Source organism: Bombus impatiens, unplaced genomic scaffold (assembly GCF_000188095.3).
Source record: "Bombus impatiens unplaced genomic scaffold, BIMP_2.2 scf_0113, whole genome shotgun sequence".
Lineage (NCBI taxonomy): Eukaryota > Metazoa > Arthropoda > Insecta > Hymenoptera > Apidae > Bombus > Bombus impatiens.
In genome coordinates this window covers 780,254-807,313 of record NT_176532.1, presented here as the reverse complement: position 1 = coordinate 807,313, position 27,060 = coordinate 780,254, and the positions used below count along the sequence as shown (strand labels likewise).

The 27,060-nt window shown below is 46.6% G+C and overlaps 1 protein-coding gene across 2 annotated transcripts in view; it reads right to left on the bottom strand.

Moving 5' to 3' along the window:
- The window catches only part of LOC100746526 (rho GTPase-activating protein 20-like), a 180,780-nt gene that overhangs the window by 120,923 nt on the left and 32,797 nt on the right, over nucleotides 1-27,060 (bottom strand). For both annotated transcript variants that reach the window (XM_012380872.3, XM_003486402.4), the window contains exons 2-5: nucleotides 18,778-18,967; nucleotides 18,439-18,623; nucleotides 6,938-6,983; nucleotides 6,098-6,270 (exon numbers count right to left, since the gene is read on the bottom strand). In XM_012380872.3, the coding sequence (XP_012236295.1) occupies nucleotides 6,098-6,270; nucleotides 6,938-6,983; nucleotides 18,439-18,623; nucleotides 18,778-18,967 (594 nt within the window). The remainder of the gene's footprint in view (nucleotides 1-6,097; nucleotides 6,271-6,937; nucleotides 6,984-18,438; nucleotides 18,624-18,777; nucleotides 18,968-27,060) is intronic.

Genomic DNA, 27,060 nt, shown 5'->3' with positions numbered 1-27,060 from the left:
ATAGAATGTAACGCACAGTGGGCTTGGTTTACCAGCGTACCGTAAGCCCGAGACCAGTGGAATGCAAGCAAGGCGCAATAAGCGTCGTTTAACTACCACGAACGTGGCAATTATTCCAATAATTCGGGGTTGCGTAAAGGTCCATCGTAATTGTTTATGCCCGATTCCTCTCGACTGGCGTGGCTATATACGCGCACACTTATCCGTCGTAAAATTAATGCCGGCGAAAATTCTCCGTGCACGCGTGTAGGTTGCCCAATCAGCGTTTTCCACCGACAATGGCTCGTTACACGGTTTTTTCTCGTGCCACTTTCGTCTCGCCGTGTCCCGGGATTCGTTTCGACTCCCTTAGCGTAGTCTATTATTCTTGGCCGAACGGTAATTGCGGATAACCATTCTCGACTAATTGCCGGCCTGCCGTCAATTATTCGAACGTTTTCGAGGTCGTCCTAGGCCAGCTTCGCGTTTATGGTAATCGTTAGCGTTAAAATTTACGCGCGCCCGACTTGGCCGGTCGAAGGGAAACACTTACGTGTCCCTTGTTGCACGAGCCACTTCTATCCCGTGATTATTCCTCGTACGAATAATGTTATTATTATCCGGTCGACGCATACCGCGTAATTACTCCATTTGCGAGAAAATAATGCCGTCGATTATGCGCTGCTCTTCTCTATGCATACACGCGAAGCCTATGTAAGTAACGTTTATTGCTTTTTCTAAGACAGATGTCACGCTCGATAGACTCGGCCAGTTCTCCCAGCGGACGGTTCAATTATCCGTTAACTATTTCGTCATTTTTTGCCCCTGAAGAAATGGAAAGTACGAAAGTGAAAAAGTGAGGTGTCAAGGACGCGCCAGCCTCTAACTTTTCTAAGGCCAATCCGATCTCTTCGACACGCGAGTCGATTTGAAGCATCGTCCTACTCGCGGAGAACATCAACGCCGCTAACAGCGAATCTCGCCGAACCGCGCGACGCGATTTTATGGCGAATCGATTAGACCGAGTTCTTCGGTGACGCTTGTTGCGCGATCACCAGCTATGACTAATAGCTTTCGTTGCATTATTTATAACAATGCGCCGATAGGTTCCCTGGCGATTTACGCACCTACGATGGAGATACGCCCGCGGACAATTTCTTTTCGAGTTACTTCTGCACCGTGTTTACCCTCTAGCGATACGCGTAAAGGTCATCGCGCGTGCTTTCGCCGAAAATTGCTCGTCGCACTCGGCCGAATTATATCCCCGGGAAACGCGATCGATCGCATTGTACGCCGATTCGTTCGGATCGACGAATCGCAAGCATCGCGAGATCCCTGTCGGCTATGGTTAAGCCCGAGGAGCGATACCGTGCTCTGACCTTGATAATAATCCCAAAGAATAAGCGGAATGCGCGGCCTGAAACGGGGAGACCTTGCAAGTGCGCGTCACCGTAGGTCTTCCTCTGCCTCGTCTTCCACCTCGTCCCATCTTCTTCTCATCTTTTTCCTACAACTTGGCGACGATTCTTCGAATTCGAGAAACTGGTCCGGCAACAATTTGTTATCCAGACGTCGAAGCTCGGATCGATCGCTAATAACCTTCTTCTAGTTCTTCCTTTTCTTCTTGCGTTACGTGACCGTCGTCGAGGGCGCGCCGAGAGAAACATTGTCCCTTCGTGCTCGTACCTGCGTAAGCAGTTTCCACTCGTAGAAGTCTAACAGCGTCCCCTTAGGCCGGGACGTACGCAGGACGTACGTCGTTGACGGAGGAAGTCACGAGTGAACGCGCTTCGACGCTTTCAGGAAACAGGTTACCGGTTGTGTTTTTTAATTATCATCGAGCAAAATCGTCGGAACATGCGCGGCACCGAGAGGAATGCGCACTTATTCAGGAGACAAACACGGCCGCGTTTGCATGAAACAAGAGTTCGCCAGCAGCTTGGATTGTTTCTTTCATCCGACTCGAAGATGGGATAAATTCCTACTCCGTACGAATCGCTTCTTCGGATTCTCGGTTTTTAAACGGCGCGACGACGATCCGCCGAGTTTAATTAATTTACCTGACGGCGTTTTATTTTCCATACGGACACCGGCGTCGCGTCGTGGCGAGTGACACAATTTATAGCAAAGTAAATTCTCTACGGTCGCAACCGGGCCCGATTTGCTCGTTTTTCCGAGTATCGCGTCGCGCCTGCTCGTCTTTAAACGGTCCGCCATACTGTCCCTTATATTATCGCGTTTATCGCCCATCAAATCGTCTTTCATCCACGCTTGAACGGAAGAAAAAAAAAACCTCGTCCAACTTGCCAGATTGCTACTCCCATCGCGCTGTGTGCAAGCAACTTTGTGTAAATCTCTTCGCACAAGGCTGTCAATTATCATCGTTCGGTTACCTGATCGACCATATTAGCGTCGTTGTCATCGTCCAAGCGTATCGTCGTTATACCGCGAAACTATCGGGAATATTAAATAATTCAAGAGGCAGAAAGAAAAAAAGATAGGAAAAAAGAAATTACGTTAAATATCGCGATAAACTGACGATCTTCCTAATCCCCGTTTGAACGCGCAAAGGGGGTAATTCCATTAATCGAATATTCGTATCTCCTTGTTAGCTCGAATGGGTTCCATTAACTCGGAATGAAAGATCCAACCAATAGTACCATCTTCGTTTCAGACTCGCGCGCGATTCGAACTATCACCGATAAGAATCCTCGAGAATTCTCGAGATATCGTCGAGTGAAAAATCAGAGATTCTTTTTATTCTTACGACGTAAGAGAGATCATGCAGCCGCTCATATTCGTTTGCCGCGATAATACATCGTGTATATTTCCACAGTTCGAGAAGCATCGACTAACGTCAGAATTTTACGCCGAGACCATCGATGAGAGCGAAAGATCGTTTATCATCCGCGAAGCATCGCTCCGTCTGCTGCGTACGGCTATAATCCACCAGCTAGGGGAAACCGTTAGTATTTTACGCTTTTAATTGCCTACACGATGATTCCTCGCTTTAATACTCCTAACTATTTCCGCGACTTGTGCAACGGTCCGCGCGAACAACGGTGATGGCTATATATCTCTAAGATGCGCGCATCTTTAGAAAGCTCCGACAGAAAGAGACAATATACCTAACCGAATCAATTAGATCGTAAAGTATTTGTACGCGTCCCGGAGGCTTCACCTTTCACAAAATTATCTCGCTGCCCCTTCGGGCAAAGCACATATTACCGGCGTACGACGAGTGCACCTCGTAAATCACTCGTCGTTCTGCAACACGCCAAGGTAGAAGAGAGAAACAATGAGCGCTTGCTCGGCCGCGTATATCCGAACGCAGGTGCGTACCAAGCAAACAACACCGTGTAGCTTTCTCTCGATTCGCGAGTCCAAGCATTTTCTACGTCGTCTAGAATTTCGTTCGCTTCGACTCGCCAAGGAACAGAATGTGACGGAGGTTTACCGATTTCTTTTTAACGCGTAAGAGTAATTTTGTGAGTGACGAAACTTGGCCATATTTTGTTCGCTCTTTGTAATTTCTCGTTCGCGTAATAACAATTGCCACTTTATATACGCCTTGTATTTACGCTCGAGCACTATAGAATACTTAATACGAAATTCGCGAAACAACCTGGTTTACAGCTATAAATAGCCGAAAAAGATTTCACGATGGAAGAAACTCGCGGTATAGACGAGCGTGTCGTGAGATATCGAAGGGTGGTTTCTGTAACGCGGTAGGCGGTAAGACACGTGTACGGATGGAGCAAAGTGTAAGTTCGGATTTGCAACCGGTGGATCGAGCGAGCAAAGCAAAACGGGAACGAAGGTGACGCGGCCCGGGGAGCTGATACGAACGAGTACCGGAGTGCCAGGGACACCCACGTGTGACAAGGCATCGCATAATCTACCCGGACATTTAGCGTAGGCAGGGTACTAGCCGCGGTGGCTACAGGTGCTTCGATGGGCAGGTGAAATTTCATAGCGAATAACGCGATTAATCCGCTATGCTCCGGGGAAAAGTTTCAATTACGTGGATACTCCGGCGCGAGGGAAAGCATGGAAAATCGGAATGATCGATGCGAATGCATCAACGTTAACGCAACCAGACGATAGGATAGATGATATCTGAGAATCGTGCTCGGCGATCTAATGAATTTTTCTCCCATCAAGCGGTCGCCGAGCATCCAGGTACTTACCTTACTGGAGAAAAGTTGGTTGGACGGTGCGAATTTCAAAAGTAACGAGCGATACCGGCAATGGCGATATTAGGGAGAAACGATGTTGCTCGTTAAGTATTCACGACAAAACCACATTTACCGAGAGGCCTGATCGTCGTGCTACGAGCATTAGGTATACGCGAAGATACTCGGGTAGCTGCGTGACTTACAAGCCTCGAGTCTATATTTCAGCGGGCGTTAAAGTCGAGGTCGATTCCATCGTACCGAGAGACGCTGTTCGAAGCGTCCGATCATTACACCCGTTATAAGCTGTCACATAGCTCATCTCACACATGCCGCGGTCCCGCACACTGATACCCCGTCCGGGGTACTTTGCCATTTTTTCGATTTTGTAATCAGCCCCGCATCGACGCTGGCTAACTTACGCGCGTCACTTTCGATCTTTCTTAAGACGATTCACGCACAAAACGATGGACGCGCCGTCAGGCTAAAACCCATATTCTTTCTTGTAATTATTCCTGCGATACACGTACGTACCTTGATATAGGGTAAGTCAGAGTTATTTGTTCGGTCGGTATATTTGGTTCGGATATTTGACACAGATCGAGCGATTTTCGCTGGTAATTCGCTAAATCAGCTCGTAGGCTACTTTTGACAACAGACTGTTTGACAGGTTAATGATACACGGCGAAATCGCGTATTGCGTGGGTTAAGGAGTGCGCGTTCCGGAATATAATAATATATCAAGAGGTAAGAAGTTTGTTCGATGTACGATATTTTCTTCTTCTTTGGTCGTTGCGCCAAATACACACGAATCGTACGTATAAAATTCCTAAACCGACTGACCCAAAACTTGGATCTCGCGAATGGTGCGACTGTGCTGGTGTAAACCTAACCAGCACGATGTCACGTGTTCGATCATCGAAACGAAAGTTATCGGAACGATGATACACACGTACGTGTGGACGTTGTCGTCGATCGCTAGGTGATTCGATCGGGAACATCGACAGCTTCGTCTGTCTGCAGACGCGGCAGGAACTCGAAAGGTTAACCGAAGATGATGTTCTTGTACACCGTTGCGTCACCAGCCGCGTGATAGAACTTTCACTGTGCGCGAACACGACCACGATCTCTCGTCGTTCTTCGAGAAGCGGTAAAAAGACAGGGGGAGGTCTCGTTATTGCTTCGAGATCGTTAAGGTCAATTACCATGGTCGATTTCTCGGACGCGAGAAAACGCCCTCGACGTAATTCGTCAAAGGCGTTCCGGCTGGAAAAACGCCGGTTCCTTTTCGCCACGAACGAGCGTAATTAGAATTAACGAGCGCGCGATTAATTACGCACGTATCCACGACAGAATTCGCTCGAGATATTCTCGACATATATCAGCAACGTGCTCGTAACACCGTACAGTGGCTCGCGAAAGTATCTGCTTCGGTACTTGTAGACACCTTTTACGAATTGCTTATTTATTTGTTCGATCGTTCGTACGTATTTTCAGGTTTCTTTCCTACGTTATCGATATACTGGATCGCGACAGTCGAGTGCGATTATAGCGCTAACGAGATTTCGAAATGTTTTTTATAACGCGTAAAGTATGGACGATAAAAGTTTAAAGTTTTCTATGGTAAGCGTTCGAATATTTCCACTGGTTGCTGTACGCATAACGCGAAACGGCGGATACTTTAACGCCTTATAGATTAGCGTGCTAAAAAGTGAAAACCGCGTAGCTGGTCGAGCTAACTAACTACCGTATATTTCATCGTCGAGCCGAGGATCCTATCGATATTCGTGTCGACCTATCGGTGTGTTTCAACGGATCTATATTCTCGTACGTTTGCTCGAGGTGTTGTTTCTCTCGAGCTGGTTCGACTTAATCGCCGGGATAATTCGATCGCTTACAAGCAAACATCGTGTCTCTATTTCATGTAGCTATTAATAACTTACCGGTAGAAGAAGTAACGAGGATGGGGAATGCCTGGCCGCGGCTTGCCTAAGACTAAGAAAGTGCAGTAGGGGGTCCTCGGATGCTCTCAGCTCGTCCAGAATCCTCCTGGCCTCGCCGTAACTCTCCAGGTATTCCCAGTAAGAATTCCAAAACGAGCCAGGGAATAAGTCACCTGGTGGACACACCGAACGAGGCAATTAGATACCGTATCGAAGTCGGTATACCCACTGTGCTTGACGAATTCGATAAATTCTCTCTCGGCTCGTTCCGATTGTCCCGAGAGAGACTAAATCGTGAGCTCGTTGACCCATTTTAAGAGGATGATCGACGATACAAAACATAAGAGAGCGAGCGAGAGAAAGAGAGAGAGAGAGAGAGAAAGAATAAACTAATTATACGAGACGCACTGGAAAGGCATGCAAAATTTATCCGCGATGATGGAATAACCGTGAACGAGAACCTCGCGTCCAAAATCTTCTTCGAAGTGATTCGATTCAGCGATACATCATCTCGCTATCTTCCCTACGAAACTTATTTCCGTTCCAGGATTCCTATCTTTTTCTCTCTTTTCTACCGTTCTTCGTCAGGTGGGGTCTTCGCCATCACGGAACAGACACATCGGCGCATCGGCAATGATTTACCATCGAATCCTTCGGCTTTTTTAACGTCCTCTCCCCGACTCCATTATCCGACTTGGTCTCGCCATAAACTTCCTCGTGAAAGACACCACGACCTATCGCGATTTACATTTTTCTTTGCAATCTTCGCGTTCTTTCGCTATCGTATTACGGTTCGAGTATCTAAAGAAAATCTGACGAAAGACGAAAGCGTACACTCACCCGATTTGAAGGTACCGCCATCCCAATTCTCCAGCGCTGTGCGGATCTGAAAGAAAGCAAAACGGCCATGGTAGAATTGGCTCTTAAAATACAATGACCAAGATACGAGGAAGGGATGGGAAGAGATACGGCGGACCATGTATAATACATGATGTATAATGCCCGAATGAGTGGAGCTCGAGGGGCGCCATACGCCAGTTTTATACAACGGGCGAGTTTCAACCGATCATTTGATTACTTTTTTATACTCCTCTTTACATCCTGCGCTCGATAGCCTTAGCGGACAATTGATCTTTTTCGTACGACGAAGAAACGATATCCGAGAAGAAAAACGAAACCGGCGTTGCTTTCTCGTAGCAAAATACGAATTAGGCGGCGAACAAAAAATTAAGGCGAGTATCCGGACCACGTACAATTGGATGTCGAACGGAATCGAGGAACCCGTTGCTTTTACGATCTTTCGAAAGAAATGACGATCGAATAAAAATACAGAGAGGAGAAGGTGAAGACATTTTTCAAATTTACTACTTCGGCCTGGGCGGTGGTTCGATGGTTCAGAGGCTAAATCACGTCCTCGAAACCAGCTTGTTTCGTTGAATTATAACGCGGCATTTCAAGCGCGATCAGCGCGTGAATAAGCTCGATAGTCCTTAAGGTTCTTTCTATTATCACGTTACAGCGTGAGTGAAACGAGGATGAAATTCTCTTCGAATAAAGGAAAAACAAAAAAAAAAAACAAAATATCCGGATACCTATCGATCTCGTTGTCGGAATATAAAATTTTTCTGACAAATCTCTAAACCCATTGAAAAATTTCGAAAATACGTAAACGTCCGTAATCTGACTTTTACGCGCAGACAGACTACTTTTTTTAAACGAACGCTTCGACTTTCATATTTCCTTCGAAACCACTTTCTAGCAACGGCGACTCGTTGCTCGAAGCTCGATGAACCGATCAACCAGGTAGATGCGAGGACTTTGTACAGGTACGACCGACACCCACTTAACTCTTTAACGAGTAACATTGTCACGAGAGAATCCACTTACGTTTCCATTACAGTAGGTAAAGGGAAAACGACTGGTCCGCGCGGCGTGTAAAGTGGCAAGAAGCTTGTACAGCAACAGTATCGACCTTATGTTAATCGGCGCGTTAATGGTTAATTTCAGCGAGGCCGTAAAATCGAGAGAAAGTTGCGTAAATAAAGACCGACGGACAGGTGGTACCCGTGGGCACGGTATTTGCATTTCTTTTTTCAACCAACCGACGTTACACCGAATAAAAATATTTATCGTATAGTTTCGACTTCTTTTCGGATCACGCTGTGCCAGGACAAGCGATTATCGATGATACACGGTTAATTGCCTGCGAGCTACGAATACGTATCTATCATGGACACCGTGTAATCATAATAAAATTGCTGGCCTCTGTGCGCAGGTTCGCTAACGAGCAATTTCTTGCGCTTTAATTGCTACGTTTTGCGTAGACCATCGTCGTCCAACGATCGAGAAACCTTTATCCGACTTTATCCGCGTTTATCACAGATTTTCGGAAGTATGTATTACAATTGGATAAACGCACGTAGTTTCGTGCATCTCTGGCACGTGTTCCGAAGCAAATGAACGAGAGAAACGTCCGACTACCAGTTTAAGAAACGTTTCATCGAACCAGTTTCATCAACCTTCTGTTATCCGTACCTTAAAAAGGCAGCCTACGATGATGACCCGCGCTGAGTCATAAGATACGCGATAAGGCATCTAAAACGGGGCGACGAGCCCGTTTATGTGGCGCGCGGGTGTTCGAAATCGCTTGGTCTTTTAGGAACGTTTCTCGATTAATTCCCGAAATCTTAGAATTCGTCCGAGGGAGTGATCCAACGCGGTTGTTGTTATCGCGTTACGAAGAAAAATCTTCGATGGACTCTTCGATCGGTACTTACGATCGATGATAAACCGCGTCGAGATAAACGAACGAACGCCGAACAAGATTGGAAACGAACGGGTACCGATGTGCGATACGTCGATGTATTCGAACGCGGAGGATGAATTTTCGCGGTATCATTCGTTAAGTTAAAGTTTCGATAAGGACGTATGGGATTGGAGCAGAGGGTGCAACGTCAGCGGGATGACGGCTGCCGCCCGAGTAAATTGAAAAAAGGGATGCGTGTAGTTGTAAGGGGCATCGTATGGTTGTCGGTTGCATTGTCACGTCGGCGACGGCGCGGCGTGACGGTGCGTCGGCGTGTCGATGTGTTTCTTATTGTCAGATACGTATCTATGTTAAGCGCACACGCAGTGCATGCGCCCATGCATTTATGCAACGCATTATACGCGCCGGCGAGGCCGAGCATACGCCGTGACCCATTCATTTCCGAGCGTTATTCTCGAAAACCCAATCCTAGATTAATTATAAATGATTCGTATTCATGAGGCGCTCTACCGGCTAGAGAGACTTTATAAATCGGTTTAGAAACTAATAAAGAGAAAGAAAAATGGAAAAAATAGCCGGCAACCTCCTCGTTAAACCTCTCTCCCCGTCAACATTCAACTTTATTTTCCAACGTTACAACGGGGAACGAAGTCGAACGACGTTGTCTCGGCTACCGTGGTTCATCACCGCGTCAGATTACGATGCACAGGCAGTCGCGAGACAGAGACGAAGAGGACGAGGGGATTCCTCGATATCTAGGTTCGTGGAACAGCGATAGACGATCGTAGCCGATCACCGATTATCTCGAGGACCTGGTGAATATTACAGAGTCTCCGGAGTGTCCAATTTTTCGCTGGTCCCTCTCTCCTTTCCGCTGCCTCGCTCGAGCGAATCGTGCGCGGAGACGCGCATCCTCTTGGAGGCGGTTTTAATTACACGTCGCGCGACCGCGATCGTCCCCTCGAGCCTGCATTATCCATCCAGGACGAGCTCTCGAGGATGAGTACTCCGGAGGGCGTTCCCAAAAAAACAGGCCAGACCACGTGTTATTAGGGACTACGCGTGGGCGTTTCAACCACCCATTATTATTTTATAGTCGTCCGGACGGTCTCTCTATAAAGATTTTTTACCCCGTGAGCCGAGATCGAAGATCGATAAACGGGATATGCACCTGCGGAGTGGCACCAAGTTACCTGCTCCGTGCTTCTTCTTGTCGCATCCATCCAACCACGATGTCAATACGCTTTTCTATTTCGCTTATGTAAATCAACTTTTTCATCCGGTACAACTGAATCGCATTTTCGCCCCGGCTCCTCTAAATAATTACACGCCTCGTTGCATTTAAATCACAAACAGGTTTTTTCTTCCAGATATATCAATATAGGGGAACGACGAAAGCACCGTGGGTTTATAATTAGGTTACACGGAATTTTTAGATCGCCACTGATCATCACCTGCCTTTATCGCGACGCTTTTTGTTTCTTATCGTTGGCAACGTTCGCACGCGCGAACTATACATACTCGATCCACGATTATACTCGATAATCGATACGCCATTGCATCCTGTTCAACGTTACGTTCGTGATCGACCGAGCTCGCCAGCTTCTTCGTTGAAATGAGACGCGTCAGATACGCGTTTGTCGTCCCGTCGAACGAAAGCGTAAGAGAGAACGTTTAAAGCTGTTCTAGTTTCGATCGAGTAAATCGTTCGATCGCGTTTTTCCGAGTCACGTGCTCCAACGGCTCGGCTTTTGTTGCTCTTCGTTTATTGACACTGACGCGAGTTGGAAGACTCGAAAGAGCCACGCGTGCAACTCGTTTCGCGTTGTCCCAGTTTTCTCAAATCGTCGCAAATTAATGACAAACCGGCAAAAAGGAGCGACCGGAGACCGACGATTTACGACGAGCTGTTCTGTTTTAGCCGCGATTTTTCGAGAATACGTTCCACTTCTGTCACGCGGCCGGTTTGTCGGCGTAACCGTCACGACGAGGAACGCGTTTCACGCGATCGAAGCCATTCGCACGCGTGAATCTTACCGACGCGTGAACGACAATTTCGGCTGCAGGAAGCTGAACCGGAGGCGGAGCTAGCCACGTGGGCCGCGCGTAAATCTCTTTATTCTTTTATCGCCGGGTTAACAAGGCCCCTACATACGCGTTCGTCTTCGTTGCTAACGAGAGCGTTGACCGCGCGTCGATTGTGCAGAGAAAGCAGATTCGCGCTTGAAAAACCTTCTTTCTCTTTCCTACTGCTAACTGCTGCGTACACTCAACCGATGGTTATCCAAGATACGTTGTTATTACCTTTGATGTTTCTCTTCGATCATCGTTTCGACGTCGTAAAGAAACGTATGGGTCGAACGGAGGAATAAAATCATCGAAGCGGAAGCGAATTCCTGACGTACGTTTAACGTGTATATTATTTGGCACAGATCAATTTTTTCATACGCGAACTGCATCGCAAGTTAGAACGGCGTACGTTTCTCTCGCGATACCGATTCTACTATGATACGTAACACCGTGAAAAGGGAACAACTGGAATTCCAACGAGGATTGTTACGACTTGCAGGACGGCATGGATACCAATGAAAATTTATCGATCCGTCACGATCAACGTCGATTCGGACCGACTACGATCGTAACTCCCACTGGTCACACCTTTATTCTCCGAGCAATCGATTAACGAGTGACTGGGATCGCGATGCTTAATTTCTCTCGGCTTGGTTACGCAAGCCAACCGTTTGTTCGATTGGCAAAAGCTAACGATGCAACTCGTTAACGAACTTATTCTTCCGAAATGCCAAAGTTTGACGCAATACGCCTTTGCATCGTGCGACTCTCGGACGTTGAATCTGCGACCACGAAACAACGTGACACGCGAAGGCGAAACCGTTTTACGAACGGAGGCTACGAAGGAACGTATCCTGGGTTCACGCACACGACGAATCAACCTGCGTGCACCGCGCAACGCACTTTCTCCCGTCCGAGATAAAAGCCGTGCCGCGGTGAGAGCGATTTGCGATTTTCTAGGGTGTCGGGAAGTATCGGTTTGATCGATGCATCCACCACCACGACGCGAGAGCATTGTCCTCGTATTCTTTCTCTCGATTTCCATTTCGAAAACCATCTTCCATCGCACACGCAACACGGCCGAAGAATTTATAATAACTGTCCAGTCTTTTCGATCGTCGCGAAAATCGAATGGATCGCCGCAGCAAACAGAAAAGAAGAGACTGGCTTGGGTGAATTTAGTTTTTAAAATTCAGATACACCGACAACGATTAATTTGCATCTGCGAAACTACGTTATTAATTTGGGTAGCTTTTTGGGACCAAAGACACGAACAAAAGATATTCGACACAAGGTGAGAAGAAATTAGAGATCGACAAGCAGAACTGGTCCCATTAGCAACGCGATCAAAGCCATCGAAATCCCGCGTCCCTGTATTTATCATTTCCTGCTACTATCGCGTTTCTCATTCAACGGCTACTCGACGCCCCCGAGAGGTGGCTCGGAAATAAATGTCGCTGCCGAAAGGCGAAGCCCGGAGGTGATCAAGCCCCCTCCACGTCGACGAACTTTTTATTTCTTCCACTCGTCCTTTCTTTCGATTCCTCGTTCGAACCCTCCTTCTTCCCTCTTATCCTCGCGTTAAAAGCTCGCGCGTCATCACACGGACGAGCGTTACACATAATCCGACCGTGGAATTTCTTTGTCGGAGAAGACAGGTTCCCGGAAGACGTGGATGGAAAGGTTGAAATCGCGCGTATTAAAGTTGCCAAGTTGGTTGAACATTCGTGACGAATGGCTATTTAGCAAAGCGATCGATAGAGCAAGCGATCGCTACTTCTTTCGTAAAGCTTAAAAACTTTCCGAGCAAACTTCTCTTCCTTCTTCGCTGAGTGAAACATTGACAAGACTCTCGCGTACGATAATACGAATTCGCAAGAAATGAACGCTCACTCGGTGCAGGCTGGATCGTTTCTGACACATTTTTTAAACTTTCACTCGATCTCCATCGTTTAAGGCTTAATAAAATACATACATATATATAACGCACGCAGAACGATAACCGTAAAAATCATTAATGCAACGACGATGCGGATAGATCCAGGAGAAACATCGTAGTTGTCAATAAATTTGTATTTTTCTCACGAACGAACAAAATATACGATGGATCGCGATATATTCTCGAACCGAGAATGGAAAGCGGCTAGAAAAATGTGGCAAGTGGACGTCGAGGTAAAGGCGCGTCGTGCGAGAATTAAACTGGACCGTGTCCGCCCCACCCCCGTCTCAGAAAAATAAGAGACCCTTGCCGATGAAATCGAAACCGTTCTCGGCGATCCGCTATCCCAACAGAGTCCACTTTCCCAACAAAATACCACCACGTTCATCCACTTTCCTGCGACACGATCGTCTCTCCTTTTTTTTTTCTCGTTAACCCGCGTGTGCTGCACGCCGCGCGGCACATTTTTTCCCCCTCGCTGTTGCTCTACTTTCTACCCGCGTCTCCTCTTTTTCCGCGAGTCAGGAAAACGAAGAGAGACAGAACGAAAAGAGCCTAGGAAGGAAAGAGGACGATGGAATGGCCAGACGATGCACTAATGCGAATAAAATTACGTCTGCCAGAGCTCGTCCGCTATTACGGACTGCTTCATTGGTCGATGAGCGAGGTGGTAAAGAGGAACTCGACTTAAGCGTCGGTATCCGAGAACTCTTTCGTTTCTCTGCGATAATGTATACGCTGCCGGATGATTGCACACCGGCTAATTAATTTTCCAGCATTCTTCTAACTTCCTTCTCGTCTGTTTCACCTTTTCCATCCTTTGCGTTCGGAATGCGCGAGCCACCGCAACGCGCCACCTTTTCAATTTTCTACTACAGCTATCTCGCGCAATAATTTACCGAGCGAGCGATATTGGTAAACAGACGAGTTACGAGTCGTATTCTCGTCGTCCGGGATAACGCGATAACTCGTAATTCGTAACATTTTCTTGCAAAGTTTCGTCTCTTTCGTTACCAAGCTCGTTAACGTCGCAAAGTACCGGTACTCGTCGATACTGGCGTAACACGTCAAATTTCAATAAGAGCGTCGGTTCCATGGTACAGGATGGTGGAGAGGACTCGTCGTAACTCGCAACGATAAATTTTTCCTTTTTCTCCGACAATGTACATATCAGCTCGTGTTTTTCTTCTTCGTCCGTGGCACGATTACGGCATCTACGGTGTAATTAACATCCATAACCATCAAACTGGATTACGAACAATATCCGGCTCGTGCTGCTTCGTCTTGAGATTAGAGAAGGACTGTTAACCGCAGACTCGAACTGCTACTTACTCATTAGCCGACCGGCATTGAGCGTAAAGAAACGGCTCCATGTACATTTACTTTTCAGCCAAGCACGTTGATTATCGGCGAGTGTAGCAGGATCGTTGGCCGAAACTCAATCTGTAAGTACGTTTACACGGTCTGATTAACATCTATGGGTGGAGGAATTAGCCGAAGAATCGTGGAATTCGGTCACGGAGGATCGGTAACGAACGGTGTTTTGGCCGTTGTAAGCGTAACGTTTCGTTTGCACGGATTTTATTCAAGCGACCCAAGGTCCTCCGTCGAAGAAGGCATCGCGCGACAGACGAACGAAGGCCAGACGGACGATCGCGTTGCAGAAAATTCAGCGAACTCTCGTCGCGATCTTTTGGAAAGAACGAGTCGCAAGAAAGGCGATATTCGCGAGATCATCGGCTTCGGACGGTGCTTTCACATTCTCGCAAAAAAACGTTGACCTGCAGCTGCATGAATATTACCGCGACGAATACGGACACGGATAACGATGATCGGCACGATATGACCAAAAACGATCTTCGTCCGTCATTTATTATCGCGCATGTCCACCAGATTCACGCACGAGTAATTTCATTTCTGCTCCATTCCGTGTTTTACTCTTACGGCCGAAGTAGACCAAATAAATCTCCACTTTCTTCTTCGCTTCTTCGATTCTCGTCTTCGCTCTGCTCGACCGAATCTTATTTTTTATTCCTAACGAGAATGAGAATCGATCCTGCGAGATACACCGTGCCGATCCACTCGTTTCGTACGCGGATAAACACGGCGATTATTCTCTCAAAGTTGCTCCGCAATTTTTCATTTTTCACGTGTATTACTTTCCGCTTTGTAAGATCGAGAAAGCCGGTTGCGAAGACAACGTTCGATACGATTACGGGTAATTAATCGATCGTTGTATCCTCTTCCGTAAACAAGCAGATTGGTAAACGAGAAGGAAGAACGGCAGATACGGGGAAAGGGTAGAAATAAAAGATAGCAGGGCGTTGGTTGTCGCATTGGCAGTGGCCGGGGCAACGAGCGCAGGTGCACGTGCGCATCGCGACGCAGCTACTCTTGAGCCGCCGCCATGACCGCGGTTACCGTGGCGCGTTGCTCTGCCGCAAAAACGTAATTTACGGTCGTAGCGAGTAGAGAACGTCGCAGAGAAACGGAGAAAGAAGGAAGAAAGCGAAAGAGTAAGAGAGCGAGATTGGACCAAAAAGACCGCGCCAGACTTTACATCCGTCCTTCTCGAAATTCTACGCTCAATTGCCGAAGGAGAGACGCTGCTCTGGATGACGATGAAACGGTACAGAAGAGGACGAACGAGAGATCAGTCGTTAGGGACGATACTTTTCGTGGAATCCTCCGAGGTTTGTCAGGGAAGCAAACGGTCAGAAGAGGCTGGATCACGGATAGCGACAAGGTTTGAGACGCTTCGAACCTGTATACGTACGAAGCCACGGAAGAGCATCGTAAGTCGTTTCAACATTCGCTAGGTTGTCTTGATGTTTGCTTTTGGAAACGAACGAGCGTTTTCTTCGTCTCTTCGAAATTTTGACAATATCCTTCGTCGTAACGTCACAGCATCGAACGCGTTGGAATATCGTTTGTCTCGGCGGTTATACCCTCAGCTTCTACGAAACTTTGTCGATATCTTCGCGTATCTAACGAATTCTTTTCGTTTGTAGATATTTCACATCGGTTTAATCACGAAGTGACGTTAGAAATGTACGTACGGTGTTTTTCTTTCGTGATCCTCGTATTCCGTGGTCTTGAAAAACCTCGAGGCTGAGATTCGAACGCCCATCGCTAGCCACAGGACGCCACCAGAACTCGAAGAATCCTTGGAGCAAATAAACGTACGAGAATAAGTCCCTCCTTGTTCGCCGAGTCCCTTGACGTTCTCTCTGAAGAGAGAAAAACGGAGAAAGAAGAGGAGAGCGTGTACGAGGAAGAGGAAGAGAGATGAAACGAGTCTCCCTCGCCTTCCAGGTGCGCGATTGCTTCTAATTGCCCGCGCTCTGGCCCCAAGGTGCTTCCAAAGTGAAATTGCTCTGTGGCAGCGGAGATCGCGCCAACAGCCGACCGGCGACAACAAGCCCGGAATAAAAAGGGTGCAGGGAAGAGAACTGCCGGGTTCGTGCGCAGCTTCAGAAAGTGCCTGCCATTCGAAGCGTTTTCATTAATTAACCTTCGGTCCTGCGCGAGGTTTTGCGTCATCCTGACGATCTCGGATCAACCTCGACCAGTTTCGTGTACGTACGTAGGATGGCTGACGTTCGCAAACACCGTCTTTCCTTTCCCGTAACTCTATGACAAAGCGTCAGATTCCATCGATGGATCGAGTCAAATCGCTCGGATGAATCATTCCGAGAGAGAATGTAAAAGGAAGTCCGTAAATAGCTATCGTCTTGTCATAAATTTAACGTAAATTTCAAATTATCTTCGACGTGCATTGTTCGAGGGCAACGACGAAAAGCAAAACGAAAAATTAATACAGGGTGTCCTAGGAGGAAACGTCCCGACTGACAAATTACAGGTTCGAACGACGAAACGTCGTTTCCGCGAACGTAAATCTATTCGCTGGTTTAACGATCATTCCTACTCCATCGTAGACGTTTCGTTTCCGATCGTGTCGCTCGCGTTGCGTACTGCTTGTATCGTATCTTTCGCTTTTCCCTGGACACCCTGTACGTGATCACGTTGCACAAGTTGGAATCAGATCGAGCGATATTCCATAACCAAAGGCGTTCTGGAAAATATCTTTCGCAACGACCGAACGATGGAACTCGAAAGAGAGCCTGTACGTGTCTGCTATAATTAATCCACGCGTCGATCGTAATAATCATTTGGCGCGAAAAAGATCGGTGTCTCGGTCTCGGTGCGAGATGCATCGAGAACGGAGCGTATATTTGCACGGTTTTTGCGCGAGAACTTCGTTATCGATGACCATCGGCGTCTCAGCGCGCGGAATAAAGAAGGTAGGCGTTTCCTCGGCGAGTCGGTTTCGCTCGAATCCCGCGGAACGATCTTTCGCCGGCGCGAAGAGAGGCTTTTTCACTTTACGACGCCGTTGCATCCTCGCGAACTCTCGCTGCGTCTTGTAAAAGTCAATATTTATGAGGATGCTAACCACCGTCATCGCTCATCCCGACTCGTTAACCAGCTCCGCCGGCGTGGCTTTGTGTTTACATCCGAAGGACAGCCATCCTCTTTATTGTCAGCCCTAAGAAAACACGTCCACCGTTGCATCCAGAGTAGCCAACGTTCGTCGAGCCCCGGGCACCATCGCCTTATCAGTATCCGCTCTGTCTGACCACCATATTTTCCACGGTGTTTTTAGTGAAAACACCTTGCCCGCCCGACCAACGATCATCTCTCTACGCTTTCTTACGACCGATCCAGAGAGAGACTGGTCTGCGCGCCAAAGTAAGCTGTGAGTTCTGCCTCCTGGCTACTCTCGGTAGGTGTTTACATTGTTGTATAAGAAACGCACCAGGCTTGCGGAGCTAACTAACCGGACATTGAATTCTAACGAGGGCCGTTCGAGTGGAATTTCGAGCAAGTGTCCAGATCTTTCGTACTGTATTCGTATTGTATCGAGCGAACACTGAGGCAATCGCGAGATCGACAGTCGCGCGTTTTTCGCTCAATTTCGATCGAATCGTATTTCTCCGTTGGAAAGCTTGTTCCAGGGGAAAAGGTTCTTTCGACCTTCTTCCAACGTTAAGAGCTCTTTTCACCGTTGAAAGAATAATCGATATCCGGGTATAAAAGATGCAAAAACGACGAGAAGGAAACGTTCGTGCGCAACGTGCAATCTAAATCCTCCACAAGGAGGCTCGAAGGCATGGGGTTTCCTTTTCCTTTTTTCTTTTTTTTTTCTTTTTAGACGAAAAATAATGCAAAGAAGAGATACGCGTTTAACGCGAAAAATCGTCACATCCGCCATCGTGAGGAATTGCCTTTCGCGAAAGGTTGCGCGGATCGAAGAGCGAAGCGTAATTGCGACACGCCAGGAGAAAGGCACAACGTGGTCGAAGTAACAGGTGCCGCGCGAACTTGAACAACGTGGCTCGATTCGAGTGCCGCCATCTCTCAACCGAGAGCTTCAGTCAGCCTTGCGATTAGGTCAGAAAGCGGTCGATAAGAAGAGCTCTACCATTCGTGTAGAAAACTGGCGCGTATTGTTCTCCAAGGACGTTCGCGACTTCGATTCAAAATTCTTTAAATCGCACTCACCCTTTGACAATGTTCGGAAGTGACCACCGAGAGATCCGCGAGCGGCTGAAAGATAACATCGTGAAATTCGGGATAGTTTCGCGCCAGCGGCCTTGCGTACAGCTCCTTCGCGCTGCACAGAGCTTCGTGGTACTCCTCCTCGGCATGAAGAAGCTTCTCCGTAGCTCTGTATCGTCTGTCCGTATCTGTAACACGAAGAAACAAAAAACCGACGATCGCGTCACTGATTCACCGGTTAGAGCGTAGCAGCTATCGACATACGCGTCAATAACGGTGATAGCGTAGAGAGCAACCGACTTCTTCAGCGAATAAAGTCGGATCGAAGCGGTGGAAACTCACCTCCTATCGGATCGTACTGTCTCGCGGAGTCCTCGATCAGCAAAACTTCTCCGTGCAACAGGGCAACATCGGCGGCTGGATCGATCTCCGCTCTGGAGCCAGCGAGCAACAATCGAGGCCTGCAGACTCGATACTTCAACAGCACGGGAGCAACCACGGACGAAATAGCTCCGGGAGACGCACCAGGTAGCTGCAATCAGACATGGCAGATGGTCGATAAACGTGTAGCAACGATAAACAGTCGCGACAAGAATCCTAGCTTTCGGTATCGATTTACGCGTCTCGTATCGTAATTTATATTTAATGGAAACGCGCGCGATTCACAGATACCATCGTATATCTGTTTCGACGATATCGATGGATCGATAGAATACAAATAGTAGATCGACGAATCGTAAACGACTGGAAATTTCGTGACGAGGTTCCAATACGTCCAAATATCTTTCACACGTTGCACGCGTAAAAGTGGAAACCGTGAAAATTGTTTGGCGCTGGAAAACCTTGGAAGACAAATTTCAACCGCATGGACCGTCGGAAATTCTGCGAATTGTCCGGAAATTAAAAGCTCGATGATCGATGAAAGGAAATTATCGGATTGACTGGGATATCCAATAATCCGAAGAATCGTGCAGCCGGAGTATCTGGTAGTAGGTAATAACCACGTGGCTTTTGTAAAGTACAACTATATTCCATCGACCCATACGTTTTCGCTTCGATCCACGCCTTCGATGAATTCCAACAAAGCCAACAAGTTTAATCGAAGTTTAAATCGAGCCATATAGCCGGACGATGGTAACCGCGAGAGTATCGATTCGTCGGGGCCAGGCAAACGAAAATTGTAATGTGTTGCACGAGTTCGTGGTTGCCCACTGTGCTTAACCCGCGACCTCGTTGGTAACCTTACGCCGGCGTGGCAATTATCGCTGGCACAGTAACGGGTCGGACAATGCAATTTAATCTCGGTTTACAACAGCCAAGCTTACACCCGACGCCGATCTTTTCTAATCGTCGTTCTCGGAATGGCTCGGAAGAGGAGAGCAATCGGTAGACGCGGGGCAAGCGACGCGAGCGAGATTCTTTCTTCTCGACCGAATAATCGACGGTTCAAGGGAATCAGGCAGAGTCGGATGATCCGGTGCGGAGCGTGCGATCACCCAGGATCGACGATACGATCGGTATGATTGGGAAGAATCCGGTAGTCGATGAGCTCCACGCCGAGCGTACCGTTAATCATATTGCGAATTCTTTTTCCGGTGTAACGTGGCTCGCGCGCGCCTCGTTCAGGAATTCGGTGCGTTCGTTTTGTCCAAGTCGAACGTTCCTCGCGACTTTCCGCTCAAGCAGAGTTACACGCAAGTATACGCGTAACCACGCTCTTAACGATCATCGAACGCACAAAGTCGTCACACCGTTTCTTTCTATCGCGTAAGCCGTTTCCTTTGCAAATTATGATACATTTAAACGACGATACGTACCGGGATAATGTCCGGCGATAAGATCGAGCTTCTTTCACGGTAGAACGTTCGAAGCGAGAGAGAGAGAGAAACGAGAGAAAAAGAAAATCTGCGAGTTCCGCGACCATCCACGAGCGTGTTTTCTCGGTTAATAGATCGGTAGATGAAAACGCGATTAAAGAAAAGGAATGGTCGAAGATACGCGTTCGCGGCTCGCGTTACGAGTCCCTTTTATATCCAGGACGATTCTCATCAGCTCATCGCGGGTATAAGAGCGATGCCCGTTCGAGACGTATATACCAACTTCTCGTTTAAACGAGAAGCGCGTTATCTCTGTGACCAAGTTTTTTCACGACCGGCAAGGTACTGATATTACTCTCGATCGGAGAAAGGGCGAATTCGCGTATACGCCCACTCTCGCTTTTAATAAAGTCAAACCGGAATCGTAAAACTGAATCTAAATTGCGTAATTATACCGGTCTGTCTCTCTCCGTTTTCTCCCTTCCATCTGGCGTTTTGTACCCGTTCGATCGCGAACGGCCTCCGCTTCGTTTCCTTCGTTTTCGCCACCCTCCGCCTTCGCTTCTTTTCGATTCTCTCGCAGCCTTCGTGTTTCGCCTCGCAACGTTTCCCTGTCCTCTTTCCGCCGCTGCGATACGAAGACATCGGAGCGAGCAAGATTATAAATTGGCGCGAAATACGAGTACACAGCGCGCATCCCCCGTTGCAACGGCTTTTAAAACCGGCCTTATTCGGCCAAAAGTAAATGCCTTGCAGCACCGGCAACCGCAACCGCTCGCTCGCCGCTTTATATTGTAATTAAACATTTGATACGAACCAGACGTACGAGGGCTCGCGCGTCTCGCGCTACACGCGATTGCACTTTATGGATGTTAATATTAGGCTAACGATCGAGCCTGCTGCTTTTTTTAATGTATCACTCGCCGACCGGACAGCAACAAAATTACAAGTCGTTCGAGCAAAGGGTTCAAACAGAAACAGTCTGCCTCTGCCTCTGCCTCTCTTACTCTCTCTCTCTCTCTTTCTCCCTCTTCTCTTCTTACTCTATCTCTTTCTTTGTCTCTTCGTATGCTTCGTGAACGGTGTTCGAGAGAAAAACGACCAAGGATCGCGAATGTTTCCACCGCGCGAATCACTCGAGCCCCTGCCGACCGGAAATTGCCTCTAATTGCCTCGCAAACTTTCATTCTTCATCCTGAATATCCGCGACTCCTTCTCTACCCCCTCCCCATCTTCTCCGTCTTTTGATTAAATCCCTCTCCATTAAGCTTAATCGGATTCCGCTTTATCATCCGTCCTTCGTTTAAACGAGCACGACTCACAAAAGCAAACGCCTCTTTGTCATGTTCAACGCGGTCGAACCTGTTACTGAACCCATTACCAATACCGATAGACCATATTTCTCTGTCCCACGAGTCGTCCGCGATCGAATCCGAATCAGTATTCGATCGCAAGGCGAGTCGTTCCAATGGACGAGAGAGAGAGAGAGAGAGAGAGAGAGAGAGGGAGATGAGAGGAGACTGGTCGTGCTCGAAGAACGATGCGTCGATACTACAAGATGATAATACACTTTCTTTTTCTGCATACCCTCGTTACCATAATTTTGCTAAACGTCCACTATGTATTTACGAGTGTTTAATTTCAGAAATATTGGGTCTCCGTATAAATCTATTAGCTTGACAAATTTTCATACATATTTTTCACGCCATCGAATGGACCATCGTAGAACGCTTCGATTTATAGTCGAGTATCAAATATTTTATTTCTTAGCAATAAGAAAGAAGAGTCGATTGAAAAATCTTTTCGCCCCTGTGGAAGCTAAATTCATTCGAGAAATACAATGTTTCCGATCATTTAAACCGAACGATAATACGTACGTATCTAGCGCGTAGAATAATAATATCTAAACGCCACTTGCAAAGTAATAAATGGGAAATATCGATACGAGTCGATCAAAGTTTCTCCGCTTAATAGGATTCAGAAGTTTCGCGTCTATCGAACTGTACGTTTCATACATCGATTCGTGCATGTATCTGTTGAGAATACGCGTACACGAGCATCCTGTCCCTCCCAGACTCATTACGGGACAATGAGCGTCGTTACATCGATCACAAGCCAGACCATTCTGTCGAGGCGGAAGAGAGCGGACTATTTCGAGTGGCCACGAGCAGGAGGAGCCGGTCGATGCAACGCGCCGATTAATTTCTCCCGCGTTTGAACGAGAAGTATTGCCAGCTTAAGACGTATAGAAAAACCATTAATCACGATGCGATTGCCACTTTAAACTCGATTGGAATTTCCGTGATACAGTTCCTGCTCGATAACGTGACGTAAGAATTCGCACGGATTGTGTCATCGTCGACTAGTAATAGCGAGAGATAATCCGCAGTTCACGAATATCGACCTTTTTATTTCGTTTTACAGCGATAAAGCGAGAAGTTTTAGCAAATTTTACATACCATTCGCGGATTTTTATGCCATCGTGGAAAATTCAAACGCACCTTTTTAATTAACAAGATTCGAAATTATATAAAATATGGAAAGCAGGGCGTACCTTTTTAACATTTAACGAGTGAAACTTTCTACTTATTTCTCGTTCATAGACGTATAGATTTGCGCAAATATCCGCGGTTTGTTGAAAACTAAATTTACTTTAAAAAAAAGAAAAAAAGAGGAAAAGAAGGAATAAATATAACACGAAATGTAATAATCTCGAGATATCTGCATGAATCAGAATTGACTCAGACATATCTATTTAAAGTGAGCGCTATTTGCAACTATATAATGAAACAATCTATCTTAAACGACGGTTCTTGGTCTGGAAAAGATTTTCGAGGCACGCGGCAACGAGGCTAATTTTTTCAATTCGAAGAATTACATCATTGGTCAATTACCGGATAGGAGGAGCTCCGGTTAGAAGAAAGTGGCCGCGACGGATGATCGAGGGCTGTGCGCGTGTCTGGAATTGTTTTATAAGAGTTGTTCAACTGAGGGGAGGGATCTGCTCTTAACAAATGAACCGACCAATTGTTTCAATAATTGAAGATCAAAAACGGTTTTGCGTGTCGTTAATTTTATCAATGATATTTATTTTATCGAAATTTATATCGTCGAACGTATCGAACGTACGCTCTAGTCAAAACATTGTTACCCAATAACGCTGCCAATAATGGATCGAGAGGTATGATTGTCATGCGACTGAGAGAACGAAGGCCATACCAAGTATATATAGCTCGACACAGTGGTGGCACGGAGAAGAATGTAAGTACTTGCGTAGTACACAGAGAGATACACTTGCTTTGAATAGATCGCCTAAGCCTAAAGAATTTCAGACTCGGTCTCATACGTATTTAATCGTATCTAATTAAAGAATTTACATTGTAAATCGAAGATCGACCGAATAGTTGTACCGAACTTACTCGACGACAGTTTGATCGCAATTTATAATACGATGGAATAATATTTAGTACACATACGCTACAGTAAAATCGTACAGTAAAATTACTTGGCGCTTAATTAAATAAATAAACCGTACTACGATCGTTTGTATCCGCCTGACTGAAAAATTATAGCTAGTAGAAAGAATCAAGGAACTGCTGTTACATAAACTGTTTTCTCTCGATGGATTCAAATAAATCGTTCGACCGTAAAGCATAAATAATCGCGCGATAAAATTGGCAAAAAATCGATAATATACGTACGGATGCTAAAAACCTCCCAGGTGAATATAAAATTGCGAACATTTCGTATAATTCCGTTTGACAAAAATTGCAAAGAGGATAGCGACACCCAGGTAGGTCGTCCCACCACTGACGCGCGTCTCTCACTGGGGGTAGGACGAAAACACATTCGGTCGAACCATTGCCGAGTTCCGTTCTTTTCCACTAAATTAACTAAATGGAGAAAATTCGTATCTTTGATATCCTCGTCCCTCCACCGAAATCAAATATTCGCAATGAAAAAATAAAAATTCGCGTCTTTTAACAAAAATCATCGATAATGGACCGAAGAAAAGAAATTCTCGTTTACATTTCGTTAGCTAACGAGGGAAAGTATCTCATCGTTTATTTTTCCACCGCTCTTCTTTCTTTCGTATCTCCTTTCATCGTGTACTTCCGTGTCAAAATTAAACGCTTTCAACGCAAAAAAGTAAATTATCATACATAAATAAATTACCTCCGCTCTATCGATACAAACCGCTGGCGAGGAAATTAAACGGCAAAATTCCTCTACGCAAGCGAATAAATCTATCGTTAATAATCGTACCAATTTTCTACTCTGAATCTAGTTCAAGAACAAACGAATATTTTCTTGACAAACACCCGGTACAAGTGTGCGCCGCAGTATGTAGACACATGTGACCAGTATGGGCTTTAAGCTACCGGTTTGTGTGCAGGCAAAAAAGCGTGTGAATGCAGTCAACACGCTTAAAGAGAGTGAGAAATGTGTTGGTGCACGCGCGTTCTAGGCCTCGCCCATGCTAGAACGGCCGAACCAATTCGTCGAACCGCTGCAGCACCAACAGCCACTCTCATTCCTTTCGCTACGAGAATCGAATCGGTCTGCCACGACGACAAATGAACGCTTGAAGAACACGAAGAGGCTGTTTGTCGCGTCGTCGATTCGTGAGAACACGGGTGTTAAATGAAAAATCGCGATTCAGCGCGCGGATCGGGCGGGATGCGCGCGATGCATTATACATCGCTGCTTGAAAACTATCGTTCCAGCTGAAACGATTCCGCGAGAGAATTCCGATGAACTTGCGCTTCTATGCATCAAACGACAAACACCAACTACGATCGGTAGAATTTATGTCTCGGAATATTCCACGTTTCGAAAGTTTTCGTACGTTTTATCGTACAGGTTGCTTTAGGAACGAAAGGACACGTGACTCAAACTTATACGAGTGAAAACTAAGCCAAACTCGATTCAAACGTAGACCTCGGATCGTAGAACGTTCGAGTTTTCACAGACTCTCGTAAGCTTTCGGACGCAAGTTGCTTCGAAAGAAGCAGCGTACATGAATCATTCGAGAAGAGCAATAAAGAGATGACGCAAGAACTTTTTCATCAGCCAGCAGATCGCTGCGAGAAGATCATAAAGGTTGAACAGTCGCTATCGTTTTAATCTTTCGGCGAGAAGATATTCGCCGAAATTCGTCATAACGAAACGACAATGAGCGCTTCTTCCTGCGTAGAAAGCTATGACAGGAAACACAGATTCACCGGTATTTCCGCTAGTTGACTCTCGAGGTTAAAGCTTCTAATGACTGTTTACGCTTTATGCTGTTCACAATGAAGCCGTTAAGAGTCTCCCGTACAAAGCAAAGTAGAGAAATACGAACTTGGTTTCGTGGAAAACGCGCGACCGGCTATCCTAGATCCTCTAGATCCCCGGCCGAATAATTGGCTCGTCTCAGAAGTGGCAATGCAGCGGTCGAAAATAGTAAAATCGAGCTAGAGGCGGATGACCTGCTTTCGGAACGCACATGTTTCTCGCAACAACGAGCTTCGTTCATCTTCGCCTTAATATCGCGTTCTTCTGTTTCTTCGCTGCGTTAACGATAGCCGTGAGATTAATAGCGCGAACAATACCGACGTGGAGGAGGCGATTATCTTTATGACAACGATTTCAACGTATGATTCTGGTACCACCGACATCTGCTACGCGTCAACTTGAATTTACGACCATTTTCTTCTCTTTTTTCTTAGTCAGACCGACAATTCGAATCTTCGCGAAGGAATTATTTCATAATACATCGTACGTACGTTCTACGTCGCAGGACGACGTACGAATACGATGTAGAAAAGGAAAAATTAGAAAATTAGGATAAAAATATGCACCAGTTTGACGTAATTGTTCAATCAGTTTAATTCTCCACTCCCCGAAAACAGGACATTGTTACAGTCTGACTAAGCCTGTTGGAGCAACCGAGTACACGAGACTACAGTACCCGAATTCACGACACGATGAGCGATATTCCGCGACAATTTCTGCCTTTGTGCATCGTCTGCTCGAGCCCCTTCTATTCCAAGGCAGTTGTTGATAAACCAATTCCGAGAGAAATGGATGGATTTTTTTCGAGATTCAGCTAGTGGAGCCACTTGTTTGGTTGTTCAAAGAGCGCAAAGTGGTGCTAATTCAGCCCTATTGTCGTGGTAGAGAGGCACACAGGATAGATCCTCTCTCTCTCTCTCTTTTTCTCTCTCGGCCTGGGCTACGCATTCGAGAATAGACGTTCACTCGGTCTAAATTTGCATGACCCAATGAGGGGCCACTGATCTCCCATCGTCGAAAGTAAATTTCCTGGAACCGTCACTTCGTAACGTATTGCGCGCTGCATTACCCAATATATACATTCGAAAATAGATTTTTCGCGGTACAAGTACTCCTCGATGATACTTTCTAATTTTAGTCAACGTTACTCGACAGCCGACGGTGGAATTTCGTCGTAGAGGCACCGAGGACCTTGCTAATCGCTCTCGACCCACGTCCTCTCTCTCTCTCTCCCTCCCTCTCTCTCTCTCTCTCTGTCTCTGTCTCTGTCTCCGTCTCCCAAGCTATCGAAATTCGACGCTGCAAAAAGTCGAGACCCGAGAGGAGGTGATTTCGATTCGAAACGCGTCCCTGCAGAAAAAAGCTACCATAACTCTGCTGACTCGCGCCAAGTCAAGGTGATACCTGCCAGCAGACTGCATTAATTGTCGCTGGAATAACGATGGCAGGGAAAAAGAAGGATACACCCACTCGGTTCTCTAGGTCAGCAGGGTGATCTTTAGAGCGAAAAAGGCGAGATAAACGAGCTGTC